Source organism: Emydura macquarii, unplaced genomic scaffold, assembly GCF_026122565.2.
Source record: "Emydura macquarii macquarii isolate MOO-44397 ecotype Brisbane River unplaced genomic scaffold, CSIRO-AGI_Emac_v2 contig_2205, whole genome shotgun sequence".
NCBI classification, from domain to species: Eukaryota; Metazoa; Chordata; order Testudines; family Chelidae; genus Emydura; species Emydura macquarii.
In genome coordinates this window covers 21,351,958-21,364,473 of record NW_027132342.1, presented here as the reverse complement: position 1 = coordinate 21,364,473, position 12,516 = coordinate 21,351,958, and the positions used below count along the sequence as shown (strand labels likewise).

General features: G+C 45.4%; 1 protein-coding gene across 1 annotated transcript; it reads left to right on the top strand.

The window, feature by feature from the left end:
- The first annotated feature begins 5,768 nt into the window (after positions 1 to 5,768).
- On the top strand, positions 5,769 to 9,884 carry LOC137160492 (retinoic acid-induced protein 3-like). The gene is made up of 3 exons (XM_067559061.1): positions 5,769 to 6,693; positions 7,757 to 7,815; positions 8,376 to 9,884. Exons 1-3 carry the CDS (start codon positions 5,769 to 5,771, stop codon positions 8,466 to 8,468), a joined length of 1,077 nt encoding a protein of 358 aa, XP_067415162.1. The 3' UTR covers positions 8,469 to 9,884.
- The last annotated feature ends 2,632 nt before the right edge of the window (positions 9,885 to 12,516 follow it).

Sequence of the window (12,516 nt, the reverse complement as noted above, 5' to 3'; positions counted from 1 at the left end):
AACTGGGATCAGCTGGCAGCCACCTCATTGCAGAGGTGTGTCTGCTGCTCTAGACCATCCTCTCACATAACCACAGGCTTCTGTGCCTCAATCAGTCCCACAGCCCCAGCACTCCCCTCCCCTCGCTTAGGAGTTCAAGTAGACTACAGCGCCTCAGGACCCCCAATTCAAGTTGACCCCTGAAGGAACTAAGCCATGTTGGTCTGGTCCTCACACTTTTTCAGACTACTTTCCTCCTCTCCTCTTTCTCAGCACTTACTGGTCACAAGCCCTGCTCTTCCCACTGGGGCTTTATTTTTTACTAGGTCCGGCCTATCCTCCAGGTGTGAGCAGGCAGGCTAATTGGCCTCTCAGGCCCGTAGTATCCCTTTCCTGGTATGTGTGGGGTGAAGACCCCATCACAGCACCCCTCCCCCAAATTCCCCCGCTCTTAGTTAGATGAACCCCATGTACCAGGAGTACATGTTAGGAAGAGAAAAGGATTGGAGGAATTTATTCATCTAAACAAGAAAGCTTCTTCACAGTTGAGGAAGCAGCCAGCACTGCTTGGCAAACAAGCATATTGAGCGTCACGTACTGTACATGTTTCTATTTTGTTCCTGAGCTGTCTTTTCTCTTTTTTTAGCATTTACTTCCTATTTGATGCCATCTGGTCAATTCCAAAAGGAAAATAATTTGTTCCTAAGATGTACTTTTGTGACATCCACCCTCTCCACCCCCACCCATCCCCACCCAGCAGTATTAAAGGCAGGAAAATCATCTTGAATTTCCCTTCAAATATATGACAGAATTTTGCTAAGGGGCTCCTGGTTTTCCATTCCAGTGCCTTGCTGACATTAAACTGTGGACTTTGATCATTTCTGAGCAGAGAGGGGATTTGAATTGACAACATATATACCCAAATGTAAGGCTCTGAAGCTCACAGCCGATTCCCTGTCCCACTGCAGTACCCCTGGATGTCCTAAAGTTTGTATCTAAATGAATTTAAAGACAGAAGAAGCCAATGGAGTTGGACAGGGTGTAAATTAGGATAATGTTGGATCGCCATGATTCTGAGCATTAAAAAAATGTTTTCAAGGAAAGAGGTGTTTCTGTTTGGTCATTAAGGCACATTTTACAAAGCAGCTGAGCAGAGGGAATTCAGTGGACATATTTGATAACCAGCCATTATTTCTGGTTAAAGAAAAGTATGTAATTCAGATACATTCCAGAGGATTAAGTAGTATCACTTCCTATACACCTGTTTACTCTCTTGTGTACTTCACTCTTCTCTCCCCAAGCAAACAGAGAGAGACTGTAGAACTCTGATCTTCATTAGGAGCTGCTTCCTGCACCACAGGAGTCAATGAGAGTTTTGCTACTGAATTGGATGGGAACAGGCCCAGTCTCAGACCCTTTGTTTCTGACCAATATACCTTTGTATTAACCCTTCTTAGGCTGGAGAAGTATATCAACTCTCATAAGCACTAGTTGCATTTGGTCTGTCAGTCAGTCTTCAGGGCAGGGGCCATGTATAACATATTCTAAAGCATATAAGGATATGTCTACACTGCAATGTAAGCCCAGGGTTAAAACTCAGGCTCAAGCCTAACTCTCCATTCCATCTACACACAAATTGCACTAACCCAGAACTTGGACCCAAGGTCCCAGGACCAAAAGTGGTGGAGGGTCTGAGCCTGAATCAAGCCGGGACCCATGGTTCAAGCCCTATTGCAGTGTAGACGCAGCCCCACAGGTTTTGAGCTCTGGAAGTCTGCTAAAAAGTATCCCACAATCCCACAGACTGACTTTCTTTCTCCTCTGGACAGGCAAGTTTGGTGGCCACTCAAGTTTTCCCACACTGCACTGCAAACAGAGGGCTACAGCAGCCACATTTTGGGCAGGTGCTAGGAAGACAGGGATGTGGGTGGTTGGACTCAGGCCTGCATAATGCAGTGTAAATGCTGCAGCTCTGACTTGGGGCCCAGGGTTCAACAATTCCTACGGTAGGGTTGCAAATGAGTGTAGATGCTCAAGCCATAGGATAACAAACCCTGGGTCGGCTAACTCAGGTTCTGCTAAACCTGAGTTTACATTGCAGTGTAGCCCCCAGAGTATGTTCCTATGTCTTGGATAGATACGTACTTGGGGCAGCTGCTAATCCTTCCCACTGCTGGGCTACACTTTATATTTAGCGCACTAGTTTGATCACTGCTGGCATAGGTATGTCTCCACACTCTGACATAACATTAGAGGCTTAAGTTCCATTGAAAGTCAATGGCACATAGATTCCTAAGTTACTTAGGTGCTTGTACAAATGTTATCCCATGTTTTCACAAGTCTATACAGCACTTGGGGTGTTAAATGAGTTAATCATAATAATTTGTCTGACATCCTGGAAAATGTCATCATTAATCGTTTTTCAAACACTGATGAAACGTGACACTGCACTTTTAGTGAGGTTTGCTGTCTCTTTTAAATACATACAATTGAATCTCCACTTATATCAGGCGTGTATTATATATTATGTATATACCCAGGAATAGAGCTAGGTGAACTTCAGAAAGTTGGTTCAGATAGATCCAAAACCAAAAGTATTTATCTAAAACATGTGCTCTTGGGTCTGCAGAGTTGGTGCTGAAACCTTCTTGAGAGCTCCTTTTCTCTCCTGTGATTTTTTACTACTGCCTGCTTCTTGCCTAATTCACTAAAACAGGGACCAGCAATGACTGATTTTAAGAAACTTTAAATTCCTTTTCTTAAATGCACATTGAAATGAAACTGGGATGGATCAGCGTAACTGATCATTTAGATGAGCAGCCCTCTGCACTATATTGGTGGTGTACAAAAGTCAGATGATGAAAATATGAATGTATTTTATTAGAGTATAAGATTTTTGGGATAAGGAGCTATCTCTTACTTTGTGCCTCTTACTATGTATGGCTGCTAGAGTGATGAGACCACAGCCTACCATGCTGACCAATGTTGTTGCATTGTTTTCTTGTACTCCACTGTCTTTCTGTATCCATATGTTGGTTCTGTAAGCTATTTTGGGCAGGGACCATCTCTTTCTTCTGTGTTTGTACAGTCTCTAGGACAATGAGGTCCTGGTCTCTGACTGTGGCTCCTCAGTGCTATGAAAATACAAATAATAAATAATAGTAATAAGGTCCAGTGCCTAGCATGATGAGGCCTGACCTTGGTTATGGCTTTGCAAATAATAAATAATAATAATGAGACTATTCCAAGGGAGTACCCACCGTTCAAAATAAAAAAATCCATAAATAAAATGAAATAACTCTCTCATTCAAATTAACCTGTTGTCTTTTAGGCAGGATCATGGTTACAGGTGTTACTGCTCAGAGCCAGACATTGGGAAAGGCTATTTGTCATGGATACCTGCACCCTAATATATAGTTTTTTATCAGAGCAATAACTGGGGGGAAATGATTCAGATTCCTGATAGTGCACAAGGCATTGTCATCAATTTCTCCTTTTATTGGGACACCAGTGCTGAGTAATGGTCAAAAATGGGAAACAACTCTTTTCAGGAAATGATTATTGGTTTTCATGCAGTCACAGATTATAGTTAGAGATAGAGGCTACAAAGCAATCAGAAGGAGGTGAGGTGGTCTGATCTATGGACCTAGTTACATGACAGAATTCCCCTCCATTACCAGGAACAGAGGAGAAGGGAATTCATCTTGGTTTGGAGGCAGGATTAGAGGAATACAGAGTACAAGGGGTTTGAAGAGTCATTTTCATCACAGGGTTTCTCGCACTTACAATCTTTTCATTAGCTCCATGGAAGCGAAGCATACGTCGGTATGATGGGCATGGGGACGTACTGTTATTCTTGCCCTGAGGTCTCCCACAGTCACTACCTGCTGGTGCCAGGATTCTCAGGGAGGTGCGGTTTATCAGTTGCCTTGATGAATAGTATTTGATTCAGTCCTGGGGCTGGGACTGCCTGAGGTTCCTTCTCCACCCTGCTGCAGGGTGACTACCCCACTGACATCAGAAGTTTTTACTTCATCTCCTGGCACCAGGACCTTGTTTTCATAACAGCACCAGGAGTAGTGGAACTGGAATAGGTGTGTCCCACTCCACACCCTCCCCGTGCTGCTTACTTTTAAAGCTGCCCTTAGAGAATGAGTGCAGAACTGCTGCTTGCCCGCGATTACAGGAGCTGGCATTACTCTCCCCCTGGGTGCCGTTGGAATAATTTCCCTCCTTCAGCCACCGTCACTGAGGTCTCAGCTTCCATATAGGATACTGAAAAGGTAATTCAGAGTTGCGCAGCCAAGACTACAGCTATGGGGCTGGGGTTCGCTAACAGCCTCTGAGGGGACGCAGGGAACCTTTCTTGGGGGTGGGCAATCTGAACAGCCTGTTTGGGTAGCCAGAGCTTTGGCTGAGGGGTCAGGAGACTTGGGTTCCATTCCTGACGCAGCCACTGACTTGCTGTGTAATTTTGGACATTACTTCGCTTTTCTGGGTATGTCTACACAACCTTTGGGAGCCCACGGCAGCTAGTCTCCCAGCCCAGGTTGCCAGACCCAGATTAGGGTGGCGCCGGCTAGCGCTCTAACAATAGCTGTGTACACAGCACATTATGGGCTGGAGCATGGGTTCCAAAGCCCATCCCCTCCCTATGCTCCCTTTGTGGCTCAGTTTCCCCACCTGTTATACTGGGGATCATGATGCTCTCCTTCCTTGCAAAGTGCTTTGGATTGACTGATGTAAAGCCCTTATAAATATTGTCTACTACCATATTAAAATGAGAGTGTGGCGGGGAAGGGATTAAATCCCAAGAGAGCAGATTTAGAGGGGGTGCTTCTCATCCCCTTCAGCTCAGAGATGTCTAAGAATCTCCAGCCTAAGAGGTGGGGGGACAAAGGCACACACCCTGCAAACTTTCACACACACACATACTCTGAAAAGGGTGCCTTCCAGTTTTTAACAAGATGTCAGGTCTCAGGAATGGCGCTGGACTGTTGTTCAGATGAATGCTATTGCACAAGTAATCATTGATTGTAAAAAAATATGTGTGAAAAGAGAAATTAACAGGTGACATCTGATTCACATCTCAAAGATTTTAGAACTCTTTCCATCCCATCTGATCAGAGTTTGGCCACTGCTGGGTACTGTGTTGGTGAAGTTCTAATGTTTCTTTTACTAACAGTATATTCTGTTCAGCGTATCTCACTGTCTGTGTGTCCTGTGCCTGTCTCTGTGTCCCACACTTGCTCTTTTTGATCTCAAATTGTCTGTACACCCTGTTGTGTACCTGTCTGTGTGTCTGCTAGAGCAGTCAAAGTGTGAAATAATCTGAGGTGTGAATATCTGTGTGAATACAAGTGTTGAATTTGCTTCCCTAAGATTCAGGGGATCACGTTATTCATTGCTCACAAGTATTTGGACAACTGCCAGGTATTTGTGCAAATGGTTAATAAATCCCAAAAGTTTCACAAATGGTGATTTATCTGAAAATCTCCAGTGGCCATGCATTATCGTTATTCACTATATGTGACTGGTCATTCTCCTGTTTAAATGTTTTAATCCTCCAAGCCAGGAATAGGCAAGCCTTAACAAGGTTTATGTTACATTGCTGTCTCAACTTCTTTTGCAGATCTTTTGAAGAAGATTCAGAGAGTCATAGAGTTTAAGGCCAGAACGGATCACTAGATCATCTAGTCTGACGCCTCCTGTATATCACTGGACACCACCACCACCCAGTACCGCACGCTAGATCCAACTCCCTACTGAGGGCAGCTCTTTGGCTCACCATGGCTTCTGACCCTCCTTCAGGCTGCAGCAAAGACCTTGACCCTGACTATTATTTACTCTGTGACACTAACCAAGCCTGGGGCATCGTCCTGGAATCACTGGCTACAGCTGGTGTCATTGTCACAGTCATCTTCATGGCCTTGCTACTCATCTTCATCTGTAAAGTCCAAGACTCCACCAAGCGAAGCATGATCCCCATCTATTTCCTCTTCCTCTTAGGCACTCTTGGGCTCTTCAGCCTCACCTTTGCTTTCATCATTAAACTCAATAGCAGGACCGGCCCAACCCGCTTCTTCCTCTTTGGGGTCCTCTTCGCCCTCTGCTTTTCCTGTCTCCTGACCCACGCTTTCAACCTTGTCAAACTGGTGAGGGGGAAGGCCCCTTTTTCGTGCCCGGTGTTGTTGGCTATTGCCATTGGCCTCACTCTGGTGCAGGTTATTATAGCCATAGAGTATGTAGTCATCATAGCAGCCAGACAAAACAGAAACTTCGCTACGATGACTCCAGTACAACGCAACATGGACTTTGTCATGCTTCTGATCTATGTGCTCTTCTTGATGGCTCTCATCTTCCTGGTCTCTATGTTCACCCTCTGTGGGACCTACAAAGGCTGGAAGAGGCATGGAGCACACATCTATTTCACTGTCCTGTTCTCCATAGCCATCTGGGTAGTGTGGATCACCATGCTTATGAGAGGCAACCCAGAATTAAATAAACAGCCCATCTGGGATGACCCCGTCATCAGCATCGCTTTGGTGTCCAACGGATGGGTCTTCCTGATGATGTACATAGTGCCTGAATTCTGCTTCCTCACCAGCCCACACAAGCCTGAGGACTACCCTCCACAAGACTATTCCTGCCAACTCATGAAGAAGAGCTATGGAGTGGAAAACCAAGCCTATACCAAGGAGGAGATCATCATAGGTATGGCGAAGTGTGCTGTTACATATCATTGTAGAGTCCTCATTTGCAGTGCCATACAATGCATCACAGAAGAGAGAGAGAATCAGCCATGAGCTGGAAGGGATAGAGTGGTTTTAAGAAGGGATTTGAAGATGGCAAATGACTTAAAGGTGGGAAGGGGGAGAGTTCCAGATGGATGGGGCAACCCAGGTAAAAGAGAACTTCCCAACTTGGAGAGAAGGAAAGGTTATGGACAAGGAAGAGGCGAAGAATAGGGGAGAGGAGTGAGTGAGCAGGAGCTGAGATGAATATCAGGACACAGAGGTGATCTAGAGGGATGCTACTGAAAGTCGGGAGAACCAGAAGGGTAAACATTCTGGGAGGTTTTTTGTTTGTTTTTTACTAGTATCTGCACTGGGGACTTAGAGCATTCTGGTAAACTGTTTCTTGCAGTTCAGATCTAGTTTTCAAGAAAATAATAGAAAATAAAATGATCAGGTAGGGGGAGGAATCTTCTCTGTGGGAATCTCATTCCCAACAGCATAGGGCCAAATCGTGTCAGTTCATGTTTCCCAGGGCCAAGGCAAAGGGAAGTGATCACTTGTAAGGTGTGGGTCTGCTGTTCAGAGCACACTCATGCCCTGGATGGCAGACTCCTGTAGACATCCCCCAAGAATTTATTAGGGAAAGGATGTGTCCTCTCACTGAACATTGCAGTGGGGACATGCAATGTGTGTGGGAGTGGGGAGCTCTGCGGTGGAGGGCTATGTCTATGTCTGCATGTGGGAGGATCTTTTCGTGTAGGATCTGGATGGGGAGAACAACAGCTGTGGAAGAAAAGAGAAATTTCAATACCCCTGGCCCTACCACTTCCTTTTTCTTAAGATACTTCTCATCAGCCTCTGTTCGATAAGAAAATGGTAAAGTCCCCGATGGAATTCACAACTTTCCTGCCTGCTGGTTACAAAGAGGACAGTCAGAGGCAGTTCCTCATACAGCACTGGGCACCCTCTGACATGGTATTGTCATAGTGACACTGTGGCACTTACTGACTGCCTTCTCTCCTTTTTCTTTTTGTTCGTAGGCCCAGGAAATAATGGAGACCCACACTACGTCCCACATTCTGCTCACTTTCAGATGGAGGTAAAAACATACCTTCCTTTGTCTGTTTCACCAGAGAGATGGGATGAACAGGATGTTTTATATGAAGCTGCCTTCTGTATGGGATAGGCAGCACTGAGTGGGTCTTGAGGCTGAGGCATCTTCAGTGGAATCGGATCTGATGCCTTCATTTGGAGACAGGGTGGCCCTAGAAGGGTATGGGTGTGGCGTATCCCCATTCACAGTTCATTGGCTATGGGGTGTGATCTCCGTGAAAACTCATCCCACCAGGGATGATAGAATCTGTCAGAGCTGGGCTAGGCCTAATAATTCATGTCTTAGCCATACTCCCTGCCCTGCGCACACGCCCTGCCCAGTATAGGATTGTTCTCTACAGTCTATTCTAGAGTCCACTCCTGTTTCAAAGGGCTCAACAAGTAATTTCTGCCATTTCCCTTGGGAGACTGCTCCACAGCCAAATAGCTTGTGCTCTCAGGAAGTGTTTCCTGATATTCAGTGTAAGGGTTCCCCTTTGACTCATTTTCATGCCATTTACTCTTCTCCAGCTTTGAAATGTGATCATATTAATGTTTCCTTTTCAGGCCCTTGACCCCCAGCAGGACTTCTCCATCCCACGGCCTAAAACCCACTCCAGTCCATACCAGGATTACAGCGGTGGGCAAGGCGCCAAGTAACAGCTCCGTGATGAGCCAAGAGACGATGTTCAGGCAATAGGGGCCCAGGGAAAGGCCATTGCTTCTATCCTGCTAAACAGAGACAGAACTAGACTGACAGGGCTGCGGCTGATGAAAGGGATAGATCCTTTTGCTTCTCCATTTCCCTTTGGCTCTACAAATGCAGCACTGTAACTCCCTTCCAGTCATCCAGCAGAGTACTTTAAACATAAATCATAACATAAGGATGGCCGTACTGGGTCAGACCAATGGTCCATCTAGCCCAGTATCCTGTCTTCTGACAGTGGCCAATGCCAGGTGCTTCAGAGGGCATGAACAGAAGAGGAAATCACCAAGTGATCCATCCCCTGTTGCCCATTCCCAGCTTCTGATAAACAGAGACTAGGGACACTTCAGAGAATGGTTTTGCATCCCCGTCTGACCTTGTTCACTCAGTTCCCTGCCCTCAACCATATGACTGAGCTCAGCTATTCTTGCCCAGAAGCAGTGAGCCCCTGATGGCACCAGAGCTTCCTGATGTAAGGCCCAGCAACCAGGAACCTTGTCTACAGAGACTTTGACCCCATGCCAGACCACTCAGCCCTAATCGCCTTGGCATTCTTGTGCCTCACTGCCAGCTGGCAAACTGAAACAAGCAGGAATGTTCAGCAATCACCTTCTGACTACCTACCCACCCCAATACCACAGTCTCATGTACTACTAACATACCTGACCCCATACAGCACTGATCCACCCAAGTACTGCAGCCTCTCCAGTTCCATAACACTGACTCACAGCTAGAGCTGCCTGGAAAAGAGAGAGAATTTTCCCTTTTCTTTTCTTTTCTTTAATCCCAACCAGCTATAAAGCTGGTTGGAAAATGCGGGTGGGAGAGGGGGGTGGAATTAATGAGAAGTTTTATGGATGTTATTTTTCATTGAAATTTTGAAACCTTCCACATTTCCTGACCAGCTCTCCTAACAGCTCCCTCCATAGACATCCTGCTCACTATTGATTCCCAGCCTCCACCCCCAGCCAACCTTCCCAGCACTGACAATCAGCACCCCCTCGGAGCTCCTTCCCAGCACTGATTCCTGGTCCTTAGGACTCTGATCTTCCTAGCACTGATTTCTGTCTCCCAGCCTGCCTTTCTGACACTGACTTCTGGTTCCTCCCAGTCTCTGAGTTTTATGCTTACCTTGCCACACAAGATCTCCCAAGACAGGAGGGAGGGAAGGTAGACTCCCTCTTTCTCAGCCGTGTGTGAGAGCTGTGTCCTGGTGAAGTCTGCAGAGTTGACTCTTCCTGTAGTCTGCTATGTATTTTGTAAATAGCCTTTTTTGACATTTATATATAAATACACAGAAATCTCTAACTGAACAGGCATGGCACATCAGTGGCTGAGATAGATGATTCTGTATTTATTTAGTACTTTGTATGTGGAATATTTAATAAAAGTGTGACTCACAGGAACTGGCATTCTTCATCAGTGAAATGAACCTTCTAGAGAAGTGGAGGGGCAGGGGCCAAGTATTTGTCATTTGTGACATTCCATGGATTGTAGTGAGTGAGTTGGCACAAGCCCCGGGGAGGGAGCAGGTTGGGGAACAAACACAGAGCCTCCCAGGAGTTGTCATTATGGATCAGGGTTAACCTTGTAAGGTGATACACTGTTGGAGTAGAAGATTTAGTAGCACTGGCTTCCCCATGCTACTGTTCCAGACTGAAAAGGCAATTCACATTGCACGTTGCCCAGGAAATGAAGAGCTCTAGAACCAGGCTATACAGGACGTGTGTGTAGAAGGCTGCGATTGTTTCAACTTTGCATGCACATGGGTGAAGGTCTGGATTATATTATTTGTGTCTTTTTCCACACTGAGCACACTGGCAGAATGTAGCTAATGAAAAATAATAAGAAATAATAATGTGTATCTATTTCAGTTTATAAAAATGCACCCATCTAATGCTCTGGGTACATGTACCATCTTCATTGAAAAATCTACAGCCTGTAACTAGGATCCAATATCCTAATATGCGGGGATTTCCTGGATTCCTCCCCAGAATATGTCTCCTCACTTCCACCTATTTACTCAACCCTAAACACACTCACTCTCTAGAAAATGCCTGGAGAAACAAGTAGGCCTTTCAATGGCAGCTAAAGTCAACAAATTCAGGCTCCAGAGAACCAACAGAAGCAGCAAACTCCACAGCAGAGGGCTCTTCACTGAAGATTCCTTCCCTCTAATCTCCTCACAATGAAACCAGGGAGTTGTTATCTGAAGCACCTCAGATCATCTTAATGTCTGTAGTTTTAAAACAAAGGCCTGATCTGCTTTAGCAAAATTCAGATGCGTAACTCACCACCAGGGAGCGAGCTAGCAGTGATGGAAGTGCTAATGGACACCGGGCTCAGGTGTCTAACTATGGTCAGAGCCCTGTCTACACTAGCGCTTCACCTGCTGCTTTCAGCAGTGCAGTTGCACTAATGAAGAATTCCAGGTGCAAAGGTTGCTAGTGTTGACACACTTGAATAGACGTGTGGTCTCTGAGGAAACCAGGACATAGTCCAGTTAAGGTTTTATCACTTAAAATCAATACCTGAAATTGCACACAGAAACCAATGGCTGTCTGAACTATGTGCGTGTGAAGAATGAACAAGTTAGTATGTGTAGAGAGAGAGAAACCAGTTAGGGATTACAGCCTGCTAGAATACTGTAAATACATACAAAAGAGAGGGAATTGCACAGAACCTGCCTGTTTTATAAAGCCAGCCTATTGAACAATTTAGGAACAAGGACAAGCATGGCAGAACTTCAAGTCATGGGCACAGTGCCTCCGAGGATCAAAGAGAACAAGGACAGGCTCCACTCATGCAAGTGCTGCACACAGTACAATGGGAATAAGAAGAGGCAATGCAGGGCTTCATGTGCACATTCAATAAAGACTGTACGTTTGTAAGGCCATGATTTTTGTGACAAACAAAATCCGTGACTCATAGACTTTAAGATCAGAAGGGACCATCATCATCATCTAGTCTGACCTCCTGCACATCGCCGGCCACAGAACCTCACCCATCCTCTCCTGTAATAGACTCCTAATCTCTGGCTGAGTTACTGAAGTCCTCAAATCATGATTTGAAGACTTCACGTTACAGAGAATCCACAGTTTACACTAGTTTAAACCCGCAAGTGACTTTCAGAGTTTTGTTGTTTGGTTTTAATCAGCTACTGAAGAAGACTTGCCCATGGATTCTTCACCCATCCATGTCTTAATGAGCTCTGAGCTATCTGGAGAAGGCCCACAGCTCTGACTAGTTTAGAATGCACCCACTCCCCTTCTATGTGAGATAGGCCAGATTGCGCACATCAGATCTGTGCGCTGCTCTCCAAACTGGCAACTGATTTGAGTGAAATTCAAGATATTGGTTGGTATATGAAAGAACCTAAGTGGATTAGGCTCACATTACCTTAGGTTCTACTTCCAGCCTACAGTCATCCAGAATGATGGAACTTGATGTCTCCCTGGTGAAGCTGGCGGGTGAAGAAAGTAGGTCATTCTCAATAACAAACCTCAACCTTTCAAATTTGCTCCTGCCAGAAATACCACTTAAATATGAACCTATACATTTAGCGTTGCAAGATGCATCTCTTTTCACTGGCTAAAGTACATAAAATCCTGGCTGCTCAGCAAACTGGCCAGCAGGACTGTATTAGAGAAAAAGAGAGAGCATTTGTGTATTTGTCACATATTGAGCTGGGCCTTTAAGAAAAGCTCTGATTTGTGCCTATTTTCCTCCCAGATCAAGATAATTCTGGGATTTGTAGTCTGGGAACCACTGTAATTGTAGACCTCAGAGCAAGGCCTGTCGGGAAAGGAAATGATTTAAAAGAAAGCCTCTTTTCTCACTCTGAGAATGTATCCTGGAGGGAGAAACTACACGGATTATTGGAGGAATTGCATGCAGAGCCAAACAGCTAAAAAAGGATAACTCAGGAGGTGATGGTGTTTGGTGGATAGATCCTGGAATGGATGAAGACCCTGGAGCAAGAGAGATATGCTCCTATGCATT